The sequence below is a fragment of the Colletes gigas genome, unplaced genomic scaffold (assembly GCF_013123115.1).
Source record: "Colletes gigas isolate AHSC1104 unplaced genomic scaffold, ASM1312311v1 Colletes_gigas_Sc00015, whole genome shotgun sequence".
In the NCBI taxonomy this organism is placed as follows: Eukaryota; Metazoa; Arthropoda; class Insecta; order Hymenoptera; family Colletidae; genus Colletes; species Colletes gigas.
Genome location: NW_025106644.1, coordinates 4,208,812 through 4,229,724, shown reverse-complemented (window position 1 = coordinate 4,229,724; position 20,913 = coordinate 4,208,812). Strand labels below are relative to the sequence as shown.

The 20,913-nt window shown below is 39.2% G+C and overlaps 1 protein-coding gene across 3 annotated transcripts in view; it reads right to left on the bottom strand.

The window, feature by feature from the left end:
* Positions 1-17,416, bottom strand: part of LOC122399728 (potassium voltage-gated channel protein Shal) — an 85,513-nt gene extending 68,097 nt beyond the window's left edge. For all 3 annotated transcript variants that reach the window (XM_043400627.1, XM_043400628.1, XM_043400632.1), the window contains exon 1: positions 14,719-17,416. In XM_043400627.1, the coding sequence (XP_043256562.1) occupies positions 14,719-15,833 (1,115 nt within the window). In that variant the 5' untranslated portion in view covers positions 15,834-17,416. The remainder of the gene's footprint in view (positions 1-14,718) is intronic.
* Between the last annotated feature and the right edge of the window lie 3,497 nt (positions 17,417-20,913).

Genomic DNA, 20,913 nt, shown 5'->3' with positions numbered 1-20,913 from the left:
ATTGAATGGTTCTAAAACTTGCAGTGAAAAATTACACAACAAATTTTTGGAGGCCTCTTCTGGATTTTACTGTGTCCATAATAATTGATATTTTTGTACAAAATTTTTACAGGAACTAGTTCGAGGAATGTACTTTTTAAAAAAATTAAATCTTTATTAGAAAAAGTTTCCAAGTTAGTCGCAAAAAATTCTTGAAAATTGCATGATTGTAAAACTTGCAGTGAAAAATTACACAACAAATTTTTGGAGGCATCTTCTGGATTTTACTGTGTCCATAATAATTAATATTTTTATTCGAAATTTTTACAGGAACTAGTTTGAAGAATGTACTTTTTGAAAAAATTAAATCTTTCTTAGAAAAAGTTTCCAAAGTAGCTGTAAAAAATTCTTGAAAATTGCTTCTATTTTCTACCCTTAATTATTTAAAATTCCGGGTCGTAAGGATCGCGATAATGGGGTAGGTAATCTACCCTTTCTATCTGAGCAAATTTTTTACCACCCCTTCCATTATCTCGACGTGCTATCGAAGTTCACGAAGTCGAGTGTATTTTTAATATTTCTAAAAACCCCTGGTGTTTGACGTCCAACCTATTTCGAGCGAAATGCAACTTAGATCCTCGACTGCACCCTCGTCTAGAAATATTCCCGGGGAGTTGATTATTCTAATTAAAGCAAAGGGAACATCAACAGCGGTGTTGTTCGGTTCTTTGTATCGCGCGAACCACCCTCGAGGGCATCTCTCGACGCCGGAAGCCCCATTAAAGTTCGTCGCGTCGCGGAATTGGCGAAAACCGGAAGGAGCTGCGCAGAAGAACCTTCTTTCCTCGAATAACATAAATAGAACCGCGACACACAATGCTCGACGAAAGAAAAAAAATACCCTCTTGGCACTGGAATTTTTACAATCGAGCAAAAGGGGTGGAATCATTGAAAATTCGATGTAATTGCGAGTTGTGATGGAAATTCTATGCAAATGGAGGCTAATAACAAGCTATGGGATACCAAAATGGCCGCCACGTGCAATGGTGGACGAAAAAAAATGGCCACTTGGCACTGGAATTTTTAGAATCGATGCAAAAACTATAGAATTCAATTGAAATACCAATTATTATATTTGGGGGTTGAAACCACCCTCTACAAAGCTTCCATTTCATTAATTCTATTAATAAAAATATTAATTTGTAGTCTGCTGATCATTGAAAATAGTAATTGCAAGTTTCTCATAGAAATTCTATGTAAATGTGAGGTAATAATAGTCCTGATACCAAAATGGCGGCGACATACAATGGTGGACGAAAAAAAAATGGCCTCTTGTGGCACCAAAATTTGTAAACTCCACAAAAGGGGTGGTTTATCACTAAAAATAGTAATTGTGACTTTCTCAAATAAATTCTATGTAAATCTAAAGTAATAACGGCCCCCCAGACACCAAAATGGCGTCGATACAATATCAACAAAAACAAGAAAAGCTTCTTGGCACCGAAATTTGTAGATACGAGGAAAAGGGGTGGTTTGTTATTGTAAATTCGTGGCAATCGAGAGTGCCTGATAGAAATTCTATGTAAATGGAAGGTAATAACGGGCCCCCGGACACCAAAATGGCCGCGACGAAGAAAAGAATGGCAATGGTCGAGGATGAGGTTAATGAAGCAGTTGCACAAATTACCCTCCCGTTATCGTTGGCTCGTCCGTTATGCGAATCCGCATTCCCAACGAGCCACCGACGTGCACCCACACGTTCAGTGCGTTTTCATCCCCCTGACGCCGCCATTCGTGCGTCGATTCCGATCGAAAGCGCGACGCTCGTCGAGCTAATCGCAATATCGAATATATTTACCGGTATTAGTCGCGTAATCTGATATAATCGTGGGTGTTTAACCTGCTAATTATTAACCCGCCCGACTCTGAATTCCGTGTCCACGTCGATCGGAAATTTTAAAATTTGCACGCTAATTTTATCAAAAATTTTCGATCCTTCGAGTTATAAAAATGGTAACTTAGGATTGAAAATAATGTTTTCCAATTTTTTGATTCATAAAAACGTAACGTAAGAATGGAGGGGAAATATTGAAATGATAAGGGGGTTGTCCAGAGCGTTGGAATCGTTTTTATTCGATATGGGAAGCGTTCTGGTGGCCTCTATTTCCGCTAAGCGTCTGAAAATCGCGGTCCTGGATGAAGCTAATCTCGAAAACGCCTCACGTTGGGGCTGAACAAACCTAATTACCCAACCTAGGGGAACTGGCGTCATAACGGTTAGCGAAGAAGGCCAGTACGTGGTTCGATATCGTCCCTGTCTCTATTATGTCGAAAAGGATTCGAAATTCTTGTGACACGATTTCGGAAAATCCTATTATCGGTGTTTGTGATTGTTATTATCAGTAAACTGCGGATGTTTTTGCATTTTAAAAACTATAGAATGCACCCAATAGGGAAAAATGGGGGAAATACTTTAATTGAGGTTAGGAATTATTGTATTTAGGGGTGAAACAGCCCTCTACAAGACTTATGCATTTACAAAAAATTCTCAGTAAACTATAGAATGCACTCAATACACAAAAATATAAGAAATACTGTAATTGAGAATTATTATATTTTTGAGGTTAAAAAAATTCTCTATAAATCTCCCATTTCATTAATTCCATTAATAAAAATATGAATTTGCATAAACATCCGCAGTATAATTACTCGAAATGGTGCAAATGACCTTCCAATCAACGAAAAATTCTAATTTCTAAAGTGTAAAATATTATAATTAAATTACCAACGAATGGAGTAGCCTGAATGATGAGATTCTCGTCGTGTCGCGAATTAAAAATATTATTATAGGCGTAGGAATGGGAGGAAAGGGGTGGACAAAAAGGCGAAGACGAGATTTGCACGCGACAAATTCACAGGGATGGCCTACTTTGAATTCGCAAATTACCTCGACCGAGGAACTTTTTTTCCGCGAGAACGAACGCGACGAGCGGCCACGATTTCGTTCCTATTCTGGAAATAATAGCTATCCGTTGAAAATTGCAACAGGAGTCTGGGATCGACGATCAGTGATATTCTGCGGGACGACGTGGAAGCTTGGAATTCTTAAGGGTTGAATCAATTTGGTCCACTGGGCTCCTAAAAATATGAAAGTTTCCAGTCACAAGCAATTCTGCACTTTAATTCGAGAATTAATTTTTACCTGGTTTGATTTTGCAATATTCTATCTAAACAGAATTAGATGGGTTGATTAGAAGTTTAGGTGAAACATAGAAGAACGTTTCTTGCAGCAAAGTTGACAACTTAGTGTTCAATTGAAATCTTCTTTTTCTTGTGTTGCTCGACCCCTAATGATTTATAATTTTTATGATTTAAAAATTTTAATAGGAGATTCTAGAGGCCAAAATAAGACGAAAATCAAGAATACTAATTTGTCGATGGAGGCTTCGTTAAGAAGTTATTAACAGTTGCACCTCTACGCAAGTTGCCTATCTAGAGGCGCAACTGTTAATAACTTTTTAACGAGCCATGAGGTGAGAAATTTTATTCTTGATTTTCGTCTTATTTTGGCCTCTAGAATCCCCCCTTAAAATTTTTCCCAAGGCTGAGGCTTCGTTAAGAAGATATTAACAGGTGTGCCTATACGCAAGTTGCCTATCTAGAGACGCAACTGTTAATAACTTTTTAACGAGCCAAGAGGTGAGAAATTTTATTCTTGATTTTCTTCGTATTTTGGCCTCTAGAATCCCCCCTTAAAATTTCCCCCAAGACTGAGGCTTCGTTAAGAAGATATTAACAGTTGCACCTCTACGCAAGTTGCCTATCTAGAGGCGCCATTGTTAATAACTCTTTAACGAAGCCTCTACCTTGGGAAAAATTTTGATGGGTGATTCTAGAGGCCAAAAGAAGACGAAAATCAAGAATAGAATTTCTCACCTCTTGGCTCGTTAAAAAGTTATTAACAGGTGCACCTCTACGCAAGTTGCCTATCTAGAGGTGCAACTGTTAATAACTCTTTAACGAAGCCTCTACCTTGGGAAAAATTTTGATGGGGGATTCTAGAGGCCAAAATAAGACGAAAATCAAGAATAGAATTTCTCACCTCTTGGCTCGTTATAAAGTTATTAACAGTTGCACCTCGACGCAAGTTGCCTATCTAGAGGCGCTATTGTTAATAACTCTTTAACGAAGCCTCTACCTTGGGAAAAATTTTTATGGGGGATTCTAAGGGCCAAAATGAGACGAAAATCAAGAATAGAATTTCTCACCTCTTAGCTCGTTAAAAAGTTATTAACAGTTGCGCCTCTACGCAAGTTGCCTATCTAGAGGTGCAACTGTTAATAACTTCTTAACGAAGCCTCAATCAAAAAATTGATATTCTTGATTTTCGTCTTATTTTGGCCCCCAGAATCCCCCATCAAAATTTTTCCCAGGGTTGTCCGAACACCCTGTACATTTTATATTTATGTCACTGTATTTTTGTTCACAAGGGGATTTATACCCCTAAATAAATGAAATAAAATAAAATTACAGAGTATATTCCCGTACACCAGCCATTTGAAATAACATTTATGCCTCTAAATAAATAAATAAAATAAAATTACTGAGTATATTCGTGTACAGCAGATTTTGAAATAATATTCTGCAATACTTTCGTCAAAATAAATGTTATTCTTAGCTCGAACCTTATGCCAATGTAAATAATTATATACTCGATCGGTGTATGGAATGGACGCACGAGTAACTTTTGCCCGAAGGTCGTCACAGCGTGCAAGGGTTGATCTAAACGTTCTATAGAATTTGTTCGAGCTATTTTAGAAGGAGTAACTTCTGTTCGCGACCCACGAGCAAGATTTGCAGGATAAATAATAACTTCCACCGTATAAAATATCCGTTGAATCTCGAGAAAGATCTGTATACTTTATAAAAACAATTGTGATACGTTTACGAGCATGATTCATTGGATAAATAATACTTTCTGTGGTACAAAATATTCACTAAATTTAAAAAAAGTACAACTATGTTTGTAAAACAATAGTATTATGTTTGAAAAATGATGATTTGCATGGAGAAAAAAATTCCCTAGATCTCAATAAAAAAAAGTAACTATACACTCTATATTTTACAAAAATAATTGTAACACATCTGAAACTTTTAATCTACAAGTAAAATTCACAGAATAAATAGTAAACTTGTATGATATTTAAATATTCACTAGATTTAAGAAAAGAACAAGTGCCTGTATACTTTATACTTTAATTCCCTAGATCTCAATAAAGAACAAGTAACTATACACTCTATATTTAATAAAAATAATTGTGATACATCTGAAGCTTTTAATCTACAAGTAAAATTCACAGAATAAATAGTAAAGTTGTAGGATATTTAAATATTCACTAAATTTAAGAAAAGAACTAGTAACTGTATAGTTTAAACTTTAATTCCCTAGATCTCAATGAAGAAAAAGTAACTATATACTCTATAGTTTATAAAACAATTATAATATCCTCAAAACATTTAATATTTGAAGACTGATTTCATCTCTAATTTGTGTACTACCTACTACTAGTTTGTCGAGCCAATTGTCCACTAGAAACTAACATTTCCTGCATTGCAACAACTGTAAAGTGAAGCCTCTGCTTCGATGATGATTCTTCTATGAATAAAATGAAAAAGCACAGATATTAATTTGAAATGCAACGAGACACCTTGGAGGTGGATCAAAGCTCAAGAAAAGAACAAGTTCCACTAGCTGCAAAGGAGACACATGTATTTCGTACCTGCGTGGTTATTTTGGCAACCGTCCAATCGAACTCGAGAACCGAGGAGTGTTTTGTCGAGCGTTTATCCGCTTTCGTTGTTCGTATCCTCTTTTGCCTGCACTTTCCTTATCGAGCTCGTTTTCATCACCCTTTCCGACCAATTAACCATCGATTCAGCGACACTGCTAATTTCCATCTTCCATTGCGATTAATTAATAACACATCGAAAATATAAAATAATATTTCGAACGTCCATTGTGAGAAAAACACTCGTAATTTTTAATTAAAATTTGCAAAAAATTTACTCGATTGGATTTTCAAAAATTGACCGTAGTTTTCTATCTGAGAATTAGTCAACATTTATTTCCATTAACCATCGATTCCGTGACACTGCTAATTTCCATCTTCGATTACGATTAATTAATAACACATCGAATCTATGAAATAATGTTTCGAACGTCCATCACTCGTAATTTCTAATAAAAATTGCAAAAAAATTTACTCGACTTTCCGAAAGTGGTGAAAATTATTGGTAATCTCTAATGAATATTGTTAAAAATTTACTCGACTGGATTTTCAATAATTTACTGCACTTTTCTATGGGAGAATTAGTAAATATTTATTGTCCATTGAATTATATATTTTTTCGAGTATTTATCGTATCAATTTCTTTACAAATAAATACACTATAATTGCTGGTAATTCTCTGGACACTAAAACTATTAAAAGTGGTCAAAATTATTGGTAATTTCTAATAAAAATTATTAAAAATTTACTCGATTTAATTTGACCGTAGTTTTCTATCTGAGAATTAGTCGACATTTCTTTCCATTAACCATCGATTTCACGACACTGCTAATTTCCATCTTCGATTACAATGAAATAATAATACTGACCATCGAAAATAACTCAAAAAGAAAAACACTCGCCCAAAAGTGGTCAAAGTGACTATGGTATATTATAAATTTAAAAAAAATGTAATTAGAACATATATGTGTGTACAGTTTAGTTTGATACACCAATTTCTGCACTCACGATCGACAAAATGAAGTGTCTAGAATTTTCACCTTAAAATAAGTGGGCAACAGCCCAGATTTTGATTCGATCGAGAATCGTTGGATGATAATTACGAATTCTGTTGCAAGGAACAATGCCACTTAACCTTGCAATCTATTTAAACCACAAACTAGAAACTCCCATTTTCATTTAATTTTCTCTGTTCAAAAACGACTTGCATTATTTGGCAAAATATTTATTAAAAAAATCGAAGCCAAAAACAACAATGGCCGCAAAACAAGAGAATAATTAACAGAAAAAACTCGTCATTCTTTTTTCATTTTCTTCAAAACACTACTCCATTATTCGAATTACCAAAAAAAAATTGCAAAAAAATACAATTTGGGGGCAAAATTTTCTTTCTTTAGGGGCAAATGGAAACTTAAAAAATCGAATGAAAACAGGAAATTTTAGACGAAAAACACAGCGTTTCGATGCAAAATATCGGTTTGTCCAGTTTTTGGAAAATTACTTTGTAAAGGAATCGCGTTGAAAACGTCGCTGGGAGAAATTCTACGAGCACCTGTTGATCCTTCTCGTTAAAGTTTGAAGAAGACCAGGAACCTGGGACACGCGAATCGAAACGACCAGGTGATTACGACACGAACGAACACACGAGCAGACTTTGATTATTTACGACGCAATAATTTAAAATATGGAAAAAATCCGGTCGAAATAAATGCACGTTTTTACAAGACACGCGTTCATGGGCAATATTTTTAGTTTTACGTTTTTTTTCTTTCTTTTTCGGGCGGCTGTTCTCGTTTCGAAAAGAATGCAGGTATTTGTTTCGACCAAAAAAAATATTCGAGCGAACAAAGCCGTATTTTTTCCGTTCCAGCGATATCCCTGTACGATCGACTTCCTCCGGTTTTATCGAAAAATACGACGAAAGGATAACGGAGTGTGCCAAACGACGGTGCAGCCTTCCAAGGACGCTCTTTTTCCGACCGTTTCGACGTCGAACAAACAATGCATGATGCATATATACGTGAAAAACAAAATACAGTAATCTAGTTCTATAGTCTCTTAAAAACCGAGCTGAAAATTTGGGTTTCCTTCCTTTGTGAAACAGAAACTAATTCCTGAATGCGAGAAACACGGGTCAGAAGTGACCCAGATTCGCCATTTGCAAAATATAAAAAAAAAATCGCATAGAATTCTAATAAAATTAATTGCAATTTGTCATGTTGTTACTCGCTCATTTTTATATAGTTTTTAAGTTTTTATGATTCAACCCTGAAAAAAATTTTAATGGCGGATTCTAGAGGCCAAAATAAGACGAAAATCAAGAATACTAATTTGTTGATGGAGGCTTCATTAAAAAGTTATTAACAAAAATCGTGTTAAATATTATTAATAAAATTTGTCCACCTACAGGAATTTTTTTCTCGAAACTGAGTAGGACTTTGGGGGTATGTGTATTCACCAAAAATGATTGTAATTGACCCCTGCAACTAAAAATAATTTTTCCAAAATGATTTAAAATTTTTCAATTTCGCTGAAAAATTTAGGCACCTTTTCGAATTTTTTTCTCGAAACTGAGTAGGATTTCGGGGGTAGGTCTAATGACCAAAAATGATTGTAATTAACCCCCTTAACAGAAAATAATTTTTCCAAAATGATTTGAAACTTTTCAATTTCGCTGAAAAAGTTGTCCACCTATTCGAATTTTTTTCTCGAAACTGGATAGGATTTCGAGGGTACGTCTGTTCACCAAAAATGATTGCAATCAACCTCTTTAGCTAAAAATAATTTTTTTAGAACGATTTGATATTTTTTTTCTTCCACTGAAAAATTTATGGACTTCCCCCTGTCGATTTGTCTTAAAAATTAGTTTTCGATTTTTAATAAATTTGTATGGCGCTGTACGGAAATTTTATTCAATACTTTTTTGTAGGTACCAATGAGCTCTACTTCAGAAAAAAATTTCATTGAAATATATTCACTATTGTAGAAGTTATGGTCGTTTGAAAATTGGACCACTTTTTTGTGGTTTTTCTCACTTTAAGGGGTTAAAAACGAACTTTTCCAACTTTTTTCGAATTTCTACATATTCTCCGCCAAAATACGCGTTGTTTGCATTTTGAAACTTTAAAATCGTCCAATCCGTTCAAAAGTTATGGCGTTTTAAAGATACACAAGTAATTTTGGAGTGATATTTCTGGCCTGAAACTATATTTACGGTTAGGAATTTTTTTCTCGAATTTGGTTAGAATTTCGAGGGTATCTCTATCCACAAAAAATGATTGTAATTAACCACCTTAACTAAAAATAATTTTTTTAGAACGATTTGAAATTTTTTAATTTTGTCGAAAAATTGTCCATTTACTCGAATTTTTTTCTCGAATTTGGTTAGGATTTCGAGGGTATGTCTATTCACAAAAAATGATTGTAATTGGCCTCCGCAGCCAAAAATAATTTTTCCAAAATGATTTGAAATTTTTTAATTTCTCCAAAAAATTTTTCATTCTTTAAACATTAATAACTTTTTAACGAAGTCTCAATCAACAAATTGGTATTCTTGATTTTCGCTTTATTTTGACCTCTAGAATCTCCCATTCATATTTTTTATATACTTTGTATACAAGGGGATTCATACCCATAAATAAATAAATAAATAAATAAATAAAATATTAAGCACTGCAGAAAATTCGAATTTCCATCGTTTATAAAATACTTACCCCTGAAAATTAATTTCAGACTGCGAGAGACACGGGTCAGAAGTAACCCAATTGCAAAATATTGCGCCAAATAATCTAACGAAGCGAAAGAAAAAAATCGTAAAGTTGGAATAAAACAACGATCGAGGGACCCAGAATATTCGAAAATATCTCGAGTACCGAGGACCGTATATAATAATCCGTTGTCTGGCTCGCGCTTCAAATAAATTCGAACGGACGAAACAATTTAACGAGGCGCGATTAAAATTATTAAACGCACCCACGCGAACCGGGTAACATCGAAACGAGAGACGAGGAGATCAACCGAAATCGCGATAATTAACGAAAATGCGGTGTGGAAACTCTGTCTATTGTAATACCGTCGACGAAACGTTGCAATAATAAACTGTCGTTGCCTCTTAACGAACCTCCTGATCGTCCAAGTTGCCTTAAAAATCAGTCGACGAACCGTTGAACACGATACATTCCATCATTTACATTTTTAAGTTACTTGAAAAATTACCCAAATTAATTTATTAACTGTCAGAAATTATTATTATTTGCAAGTGTTGGTATATGTTGCAATTCTTAATTGAAATTAGTTTAACTGCATTGTAGAGCTCTCCCCCATTCAAACGACACCCCACATGACCATATTTGCTCCCACAAATACAATCCAAAAATCATATGATTTTTCAAAAAGATATATTTTGAATTGTGAATAATATTAACCCATGATATGAACAAGAATTAATACCAGAGACGAGTAAAATAGGGAAAAGTGTTTAATTCTTGTTTATATCATGGATATTATTCACAAGTCAAAGTATGCGATGTTTGGATTATTTTTGTGAGAGCAAATATGGTCGTGTTGGGAGTCGTTTGAATGGGAAAATGCTCTACAATGCAGTTAAACTAATTTCAATGTTTAATTCTTGTCTATATCAAGGATTAATATTATTTATAAATTATAAAATTTTTGTGAGAGCAAATATGGTCATGTTGGGTGTCGTTTAAATTGAAAAAAGCTCTACAATGCAGTTATACTAATTTCACCAGTTGTAAATTGGAAAATATATTTTTAACTTATTTTAGATGGACTTTGAAAGTTTCTGGACAATTTCTAAGGACGACAATACCGCCAAAAAGGGTGATTAATTCCCCCAGAAGCCCAATATCAGTTTCAATGGGAAAATATTGCTCTTAAAGTGGTATTAGTCGTAAAATCTTGACCGAATCCACCTATGAAGAAGACAATTGCAATCGTCGTACGACTTCCTCGATGCAATACGGCTCCTGTAAACAACGATCCACGGTACCACGTGAAGCAGCAAAGACATTAAGGTACTTGTTTACCGTGGTATATCTTTGTCTTGCGTAATAAAACGTTCCGTGGCCTCAAGACGAAGATACTCCTCCAACGTTGCTCTTTCTAACCGTGTAGTTATTTTTGTTGAAACTCCGGCTTAATGACACTGTTCCCAATATCGATTTAACGTTCAAAGGCTACAATTTATATCGCTTCGATAGACACTCTAAGACCAGTTCGACTTCCCGAGGCGGCTGTGTTCCGATAGTTGTCCGTGACATATTCCCCCCAGTCGTTCGATTAAAGTGCACGCTGAACGGATTAACGACGCTTACAGGGTGTCTTCGACTAGTTTTAGAAAAGAAACTAGAAACACCAAAGGTCTTTTTTATGACGATTTTTCGAAAACTGTCGAAAAAGTAGACTCAGCTAGTAATAATTGGAACGAATGAAGGATGCATCGAGTCAATAGAGAGTGTTTTTGTTAGTATAATTGCACTGTTTAAAAAAAATTAAAAACACCAATGGTGTTTTTTTGTGACGATGATTTTCCGAAAACCCTCGAAAGGTTGGCTTAACATGCATCGAATCTACGGAAATTGCTTCTGTTAATTTAATTGCATTGCTTAAAAAAACCTAAAAACACCAATGGTCTTTTTTTGTGACGATGATTTTCTGAAACCCCTCGAAAAGTTGACTTGACATGCATCGAATCTATGGAGATTGTTTTTGTTAATTTAATTGCACTGTTTTAAAAAACCAAAAAACACCAATGGTGTTTTTTTATGACAATTTTCTAAAGACCCTCGAAAAGATGACTTGACGAGTAATGATTCGAATAAATGAAGGATGCATCGAACCTATGGAAATTGTTTCTGTTAACTTAATGGGGTTCTCGAGGTATTTAAATTGATTTCAGATAGGGGGGAGATCGTGGGACAGTGTACGTCCCGTTTTTCTGCAAGGTTGTACAAGCCCGACACGCGTCAGATTCGATTAAACTCTTTGACCGAGCGTCATCGACTCCTGGGGCGACCGTGTGGCTCATTATAGAGGCTCAAACTGCCAGAACGGAATCTGGCAGACACAGTGTGTTGTCCGTTCATTAACTGAGCCCTCGCCAAATGCTACATTCAAATGCTTCTCCGTCGCCTTGAATGCGTCGAATCTTCGAGAATTCCGATGTTACGTATCTCAAAAATTTTGTGAGTCGCTAAATAAATAGATACAAAACTAATTTTGCGTCTCAAAACGATTCATTAGTGTTAATAGTAATGTTAAACTATTAACAATGATAAATCGATAGTAAAATTATTAAAAATTTTGAGAAGCAAATTGTACACATGATCCTTAACAAGAAATAAATAAATAAAAAGCAAATTTTGCTTCTCAAAACGATGCACTAGTGTTAATAGTGATGTTAAACTATTAACAATAATAAATCGACAGTAAAATTATTAAAAATTTTGAGAAGGAAATTGTACACACGATCTTCATTTCGAAATAAATAAATAAAAAGCAAATTTTGCACTTTTAAACGATGTTGGAACATTAATATTAATATCAAACTATTAACAATAATAAATTCTTACCAAAATCACCAAAAATATCATTGCAAAACTCATGGAGAGAAAAAGAAACACAATTTAACTGGAATAAATCGAACCATTTGGTCGCCATCTTGGATCCAAGATAGAATCTCGAATAAAAGTACAAAATAAACAAATAAAAATTAAATTTGCAATTCTAATTCAATGTTCTAGCACTAATATTGATATTAAACTATTAACAATAATAAATTCTCTTCAAAATCACCAAAAATATCATTGTAAAACTCATGGAGAGAAAAAAAAACACAATTTAACTGCAATAAATCGAGCCATTTGGACGCCATCTTGGATCCAATATAGAATTAGCAAAACAAAGTACAAAATAAACAAATAAAAAGTAAATTTAACACTCAAATTCAATGTTCTATCTCTAATATTAATGTCAAACTATTAATAACAATAAATTCTCCTCAAAATTACTAAAAATGTCATTGCAAACCTCGTGAGAAGAAGAAAAACACAATTTAATTCCAATAAATCGAACCAATTGGACGCCATCTTGGATCCAAGATAGAATCTTCCATCAAAGTACAAAATAAACAAATAAAAAGTAAATTTAACACTCTAATTCAATGTTCCATCACTAAAATTAATATTAATATCTAGTAACAATAATAAATCACCAAAAATATCGCTGTAAAATCGAGGAGTGAAAGAAAGACGCATCTGAATCGAACCAATCGGACGCCATCTTGGATCCAAGATAAAATAACGGATAAAAATCGAGGAAAAATTCAGGATTCGTAGATGGGACCACCGACGGCGTAACGTGATTGTCAGCTGTCCGAAAACGAAACGAAAATACCATTGACATAGATTTTACCCAGTCAGAAATAGAGGAACCGGAAGTGGAAGGGCCGAATCTTTCGATTTATAGTAGCTCGAGCGTGGGAGAACATCGTCGCGGAGCATTAATATTTCCTGTCCCCGGCTGGAAACTTTCGTTCCCGTAATTTTCTTCGCCGTCGAAAGACCTTTCGAACGTGCAAGATTAAAACGACGAGAGTTTCGTGACAGGATGCAGAATTTTCCAGCGGTCGACGAGGATGTCTGAATCATTCACTCCTCCGAATGGATCATCGACGAGCGAGAGGAGGATCGCGACGTCGAGAATTATTGCGCGGGAATAAATGGAACAGAATTTTATTTTAAAAGGAGACCCCCGGTAAACCCTGCGATCCATCATGGCGCACCAAATCGTAATTATCGCGAGTGAATTCAACGGAACGAAGCGAAACGGAAGGAGCGATTACTCCCGGAAGGGATACGCTTCGCTCATTCTGACGGCGGAAAGGAGGAAATTCGAGTCGCCTCTCGAAAAAGCTTGAAAGGGGGCGGAAGAATTTAATCTGCGACGAAGTAGCCGGGGCATTTCGAGAAATTAAAGGGAAACGCAAACGTTCTTGGGGAGTCGCGTTGTTCGAGCACCGGGAGATCGGCCTTTTTAATCCGCGAGGATGGAGAATAAGGTCAGGAACGAACCCGGAACGCGAGAAATCGTCGACGAGATTTCGATATGTTTAGGGCCGACTGCATCCTTGGGGCGACTAAAGGGTCGTAGGCTTTTGAATTAATTTATAACTCTGTGGTTAAACAAAATTATTCATTATTGTACACTCTTTCTCTATCTTAGATAGTTTCAAAATTGTTTCAGAGCTGTAAATGTTAAGATTTGGTAGGTACAATGGTCCTTTCTCGAGTATATTTTATTTAAAATTATATTTGACAATTTATAACTGTGAAATTAGTTTAGATGCACTGCGGAGCATTTTTCGAGTCAAACGACACCCCACATGACCATATTTGCTATCACAAATGCAATCCAAGAATCGTATGATTTATAAACAATATTAAACTTTGATATGGACAAGCATAACACATTGAAATTAGTTTAACTACATTGTAGAGCTTTTGCCGATTCAAACGACACCCAACACGACTATATTTCCTCTCACAAATACAATCCAAAAATTCTACAATTTATAAATAATATTAACTTTCGTTATAAATAAAAATTAAAGATTTAAATTAGTTTAACTGCATTGTAGAGCTTTTTTCGATTCAAACGACTCCCAACATGACCATATTTGCTCCCACAAATACAATTCAAAAATCATGTGATTTGTCAAAAAAACACACTTAATGAATTGAGAATAATATTACCCCATGATATAAACAAGAATTAACACCAGGAAAATACAAGTAAAATAGAGAAAAGTGTTTAATTTTTGTTTATATCATAGATATTATCGACAATTTTCCCGTACCTGCCTCGCTCAGGTACCACTTCAACGAACGTTAGACAGAGAAATGGCTTGATTGAAGCGAAAGACACCTACCCCAAAGTGGTCATAGTAACGATGGTGTACCAGAATGCAGCGGGTATCGAGGTGAAGTTCGTACCGTCCACGTTCTTCTCCGCGTAGAACATGACGGTGGCGAATATGATGATGGCCATGGCCAGTGAGAACACGAGGAACCCGAGCTCCGAGGCGCAGGACTTTAACGTGTAACCGAGGATCCTAAGACCCTGCGAGTGCCGGGAGAACTTGAAGATCCGGAACACGCGGAAGACGCGCAACGTGACGAACGCGCCGGACACGTCGTCGTTGTCGGTGATACCGAGGCCGATGTAATACGGCAATATGGCGACCACGTCGATGATGGACATCACCGATCTGGCGAACTTGCAACGGCTGGGCGCGGCGAACAGCCTGAGCAGGTACTCGGCGGTGAATATCATCACGCACGCGGTGTCCAGACAGAAGAACACGATCTTGTAACGCTCGCCGCATGAAAGCGTACCGGCGCGTCCCGGACGATTACCGCACGGCACGGTCTCGACCACGTTCGCCAGCACGCTCACGGCGATGAAGAAACCGGTTACGTAGTAAAACACCAACGCGGCGGTCGAGATATGGGGATTCTGAAACGCCCTCCACATCTTCTGCCTGATGTCCGGCAGCTGCTGCAGCGTCTGATCCCCGTTCTCGCTGAGCTTGTCGTCCATCAGCCTCTCGGCGTTCTCGCGCTTACGGTCGCGGTAGTCCTCGTAGCAACAGTCGCCGATCACGTCCGGCAGTATACCGAAAAACGCCAGCTCCTCGTCGTAGCTGGTCAGACACTCGTGCTTCGGATAGTGAAGCTTCCCGGTCCTGTAATAGTTCAATATGTGACGAAAGATGTCCGGATCCCGGTCGAAGAAGTACTCCTTGCTCTCCTCGTCGTAGAAGAACTCGCGCTCGTTCGAGCCGAGAAGAGTGTCCGGATACTTCTCGAGGGTGTTCCTCCAGGTCTCGAACCGACGGCCGCTGACGTTTATCAGGAGCTTCTCGTCGTCTGCCTTGCGGCGATCCTTGGGGATCGGCGGCGGCGGCAGCGGATGCGTGGCGATCGGCACCCAACCGATCGCTGCCGCCCGGGCGAACGGCAGCCACGCTGCCACCGAGGCCATTGCAGAAGGTGCTATGCTACCACTCTCGGGGGATCTCTACCCTCTTCTCTGGTCTATCGCCCCTCGGTAACTTCAGTAGCTCCTTCAAGGTTTATTGCAATCCTCCATGCATCCTCATCGGATGTTCACGAGAGATTAGCTGATGGTGCACCGGCGGCGGCGTTCCCACCAGCGACGGGTCGACGACCAGGACCACGACACCGCGATCCTAGGATCGTGCACGGCCACCAAATCCGTCATCGTACCTCACCATTCCTTCGCCGTTGTCTACGCGATATCAGCCACCACGAGCACCGCCTCCTGGCAACGTGCCTTCCACCATCGTCGATACGTTCCACCTGTTCCCTTAAACACCGCGACCCGGAGTGTCCTCGAGAATCACGGGACCATCCCCGACCGCCACCTGTAAAAACGAGTATCCTCGGTCCGAGCCGCGACGACACGCCCGTAACATTTTCGTTTCTTCCGTCCGGGTGTGGGTCGACCGACGAACCCGGGTCACGTTTTAATTAATCCGCGACGACGGAACAAGAGGCTTCCGCGAGGAGAGAATTCGTGCTGTCGCGCACGCTCTCCTCGCTCTCTCCCCCACCCCCTCTCGATCTGTGTCAATTAACTTCTATCATCCTTGTTTGCCTTTCAACGAGAATGCTCCCTTCGCCGCGAAATCACTTTTTCAGGGGCGGGGGGTGGCGGGTAGAGTCTTAAAAAATCCGGCGGAACTTCGGGATCCACGCTCTTGGAGCATCGTCCGCGAAACGCCTAACCCGGACACGTCGTGAACGCGAAAAGGAATGTTCTCCTTACGCGGGTGCGCGCGTCTACTCCGCCAGCGGGGACGACGTGGAGGATCTCCGTCGGTGGTGCGAATCGTCGATGAGTCCGCCTCCTCCCTTTCGCTCGGTCATCTCCGGGATCCTCTGATCTTCTGACACTTTACCGAGACCCGGTTGCCTACTGTCTTATTTGTTTACAACGTTACACGATCGCGCGTAGGAACATGTTAATCCCGCGTAGACGGCGGTACGAGCACAGAAGAAGAGTACCCACGACGGATCATCGTCCGCGTGAACGCGGAAACTGATCGCGGGTTGCGGCAGTCGCGTGCTGGCCAACACACACGCGAACACACGCGCGCGCGCGCGTGCGTGCGTGCCTACGTGTACGACTGTATGGCACGGTGTGCGTGTGGCGTGTGTGTATATATATATATAAATACTTGTACACGATATACAGATCCGCCGTGTGTCTGTGTGTGTGTATTTTTTTTTTTTTGGGACGGTGTGTGTATATGTGTGTATGTGTCGTGTGTGTGTGTGTGTGTGTGTGCGCGTCGGCACGCTCGCAGGCTGGGCGGCCGGACACGTTCGAGCTGGCTCTGGGTACCCGGCTCGGTGGGCGACTCGCGACTGAGCTGCCCCGCGGTGCGGTGCGTCTGTCGCGCGGTGGCAAGGTGGCGAGGTGGCTGGCACCACCTCCGGAAGGCAAGCGTGCCGCTCTCGGAGCCTCGAACCTCGGAGCCGCGACGCAGCGCCGAGCGAAACCGGTCACCTAGCCAAGGTCCAAATTGATTTTTACGTCGCGGCGACGGTGGTGCCGCCTGCCGGCCGGCAAACCGCTTCCCCGTTGCCCGGGCAACCCTCAACTATGACGTCATAAAACCCCTACTCTCCAACCCCCTTTCTGGCTCCTCTCTTTCTATCCGCGACCTCAACGCTCCTCGTCATCCCATTCGACGTCTTCCCTCCTTTGCGTGTCTGTTTGTTCCGCGAGTCACCTCCTCTTCCGTGCTTCTCCCTCGCCGGCTCGCATCTACGAATATAAAATGCACGTCAGATCGGGCACGCATTGCACCAGAGCGATAGGGCTCGATATGCTTGTTATATGAACCAAGACAGAGCATCTTGGATACCCAAGATGCCTGATTTAACCTGTAACCTATTTGTCTGGTCCTCCTCGAAGCTCCAGGTCGCCAGTTACCTCCTCACTGGATCACATCTGTAAATAAAAATATACGTCAGAACATTCAATTGCACTAGGACAATCGACAGACTCCATAGTCATTCTGTGAACAAAGTTACACATGCTAGAATCCATCATCAGACCTCCAAGAACTGCAACTGCCCTTTGCTATAGCACAAGAGTAGATTTTCCATAAGAAAAGGCATACCTAGCTCATGGAAGCCAGCTTCCAATTTGTGGTTCTAGACAAACTCGTTACAAATATAATATTCCCTCAGCCCTACCCTCCTCTGCCAGGTCCACCTGCCCTAACTGGTAAAGTAAGCAGTTGTACCGTGCGAAACTCAAACTTGGAACCCTGTTACAAGACAAATACTACACCGGGGTACAATGGACGTGTGCTCCCTGTGGCGGAAACCGGGGGGGGAACAGCCTCGATCCCTTCCAGGAATTAAACGTTACATTGAGGGGTAGTCGGACGCTGCAAGGAATCTAGACTGCACGAGGGTTGGTAGGCTGGTGCGCTACTTAGAACGCGGAAAAAACGGAGCGTGGTGAAAGCGAAGAGTGGGAGGAACGTAGACATTGGTCCACGCGAATCTCCTAAACCACTTTGCGTGATCCATGAGTGGTACCCCGGTGAGCCTAGCCGTCAGGTGAATTTGTGGCGCTAATGAACGTGCCGAAAGGGTGCAACCTCAAAATGCAAGTGTACCGCCTTCCAGCGCTAGGTGTAACGTCCGTTTAAGTGCGGCTAAGCTCGTGCTTTCTTTGCTCCCCGGCGAACCCTCGAAGCCCCGTTTAATTCTCCGGGTCTATCACTCTTCTACCCTTGGCTCAATAGCCTTTGAACACGCTTAGCGTTACTGTCTAGCTTATGCAAATAATTGCTATCCGATTCTACAATTTTTAAATCAATATCGTCAAATATTTGTAATAGAATAGGTAAAGAAAGCATTTCTGAGGTTTTATCTAAGGATTTGAAAGGGTGGCTCAACGATTCGAGCCACTCGAAAGCTTTTAATCGGATTTCAACTTTTCTCCAGAGAAGAGCAACAATCCCCTTTTTTGGTGGGGCACAGTTGGATATAAAGATGGGAAATGAGTAGTGCTATATGCTTGCAAAGCTCTGGTCGCTTTAAAAATATGTCTTCGAATGTGTTATCTTGGTTCTATTAATTTTCTTTACTGGTGATGAAGGTCTCTCAGCTGTTTATCTGTACTAGAAATGATAAAAGAAAGATGAACGTTGTTAATGGAGAAATGGGGAGGATATTTTATCAGGAATAAAATAAATAGGTGGTGGACTTACCATGAATGATTGGGATCATTTGGGAACCTGGAAGAACAGACGTTCAGGTTATTGCAACCATTACTCTTTACTAGAAAGGTGCAATTGTGTTTATTGCTGGGTCTAAGCAAAAATAGAAATAAAAAGGTATATGGAAGCTACTCTAACAGACCTAGTCTTGATCTTGAGTTTGATTTAAAAGTGGAAAGGTGTTTCCTGTCAAGGCTGGACCAATCTTGCAACCAGCTTGGGATAGGGAATTGTTTTCACTTGACTTACACTCCTCAGTATGCAGTGCCTCTGTTGGTGATGAACTCTTCTTCCAGGAACAGCAAAGTAATGATAAAACAAACAAACGTGAATCTATTCTCAAATACATGTAAGAAATTAATTGTTTTTAAAAACTTCTCACCGGTGTAAAGAGGCAATAAGGAGGCAAGGTTTCAAAGATGATCCAGGAGTCTTGCAATCTCTGCAGTTCTGTTTATGCTTCAATTAGGACGTCGAAAGAATGGGGAAGAGACTGCAGTTGTCTCGTTTCGCTTTCCTATTATTTCAGAAATTCTATGGTCAATTACCTAGTTGCAACGTCGATGCAACAATATTTTCTTTGATAACGTCGGGTATACAGGGTGTTTGTCCACCCCTGGGCGATTCTAGAGGCCAAAATAAGACGAAAATCAAGAATAGTAAATTGTTGATTGAAGCTTCGTTAGAAAGTTATTAACAGGTACGCCTCTAGATAGGCAACTTGCGTAAGGCGCAACTGTTAATAACTTTTTAACGGGCCAAAGGGTGAGAAATTGTATTCTTGATTTTCGTCTTCTTTTGGCCTCTAGAATCCACCATCAAAATTTTTCCCAAGGTGGAGGCTTCGTTAAAAAGATATTGACAATGGCGCCTCTAGATAGGCAACTTGCGTAGGGAGCAACTGTTAATAACTTTTTAACGAGCCAAAGGGTGAGAAATTTTATTCTTGATTTTCGTCTTATTTTGGCCTCTAGAATCCAACCATCAAAATTTTTCCCAAGGTGGAGGCTTCGTTAAAAAGATATTGACAATGGCGCCTCTAGATAGGCTACTTGCGCACAGGCACAAGTGTTAATAACTTTGTAACGGAGCCTCGACCTTGGGAAAAATTTTGATGAGGGATTCTAGAGACCAAAACAAGACGAAAATCAAGAATAAAATTTCCCACCTTTTGGCTCGTTAAAAAGTTATTAACAATGGCAACTTTAGATAGGCAACTTGCGTTCAGGTGCAACTGTTAATATCTTCTTAACGAAGCCTCAATTGACAAATCACCATTCTTGATTTTCGACTTATTTTGCCCCCTAGAATCCCTCATTAAAATTTTTCCCAGGTTTGACCAAACACCCTGTACAAATTCGTTTACATATCAAGTTCGAGAGGAAAACATGAAGTCTCTGGTGCCAGTATTGGCAAATTGAAAATCCACGAATTCACGCGAGATGAATAAGCAGAAGCTTCCAAATATCTAACGTAAATTTAGTCTTCCTAAATTTGTGAAACCTTGATGCTCTTGAAATACACGAAACAGAGGATGTCATTTAGGAAATATAGAAATGGACAGAGAAGCTTTTAAAAATTATAAATAAAATTCTATCGTATAAAAAAGACAGAATTAAAAACTATCGTATCTTAATAAATACTACAGTTCGGAGTATACAAAAAATAGAGATCATGGAATCGTGGAAAGGAGACGTGTTCTCAAAAAAAAAATCAGTGCAACTTCGATTCAGCGACAATGACAGAAATCATGTCATTATTATTCAGACAGCATTTTTTCGATCCGTATTCCAGATC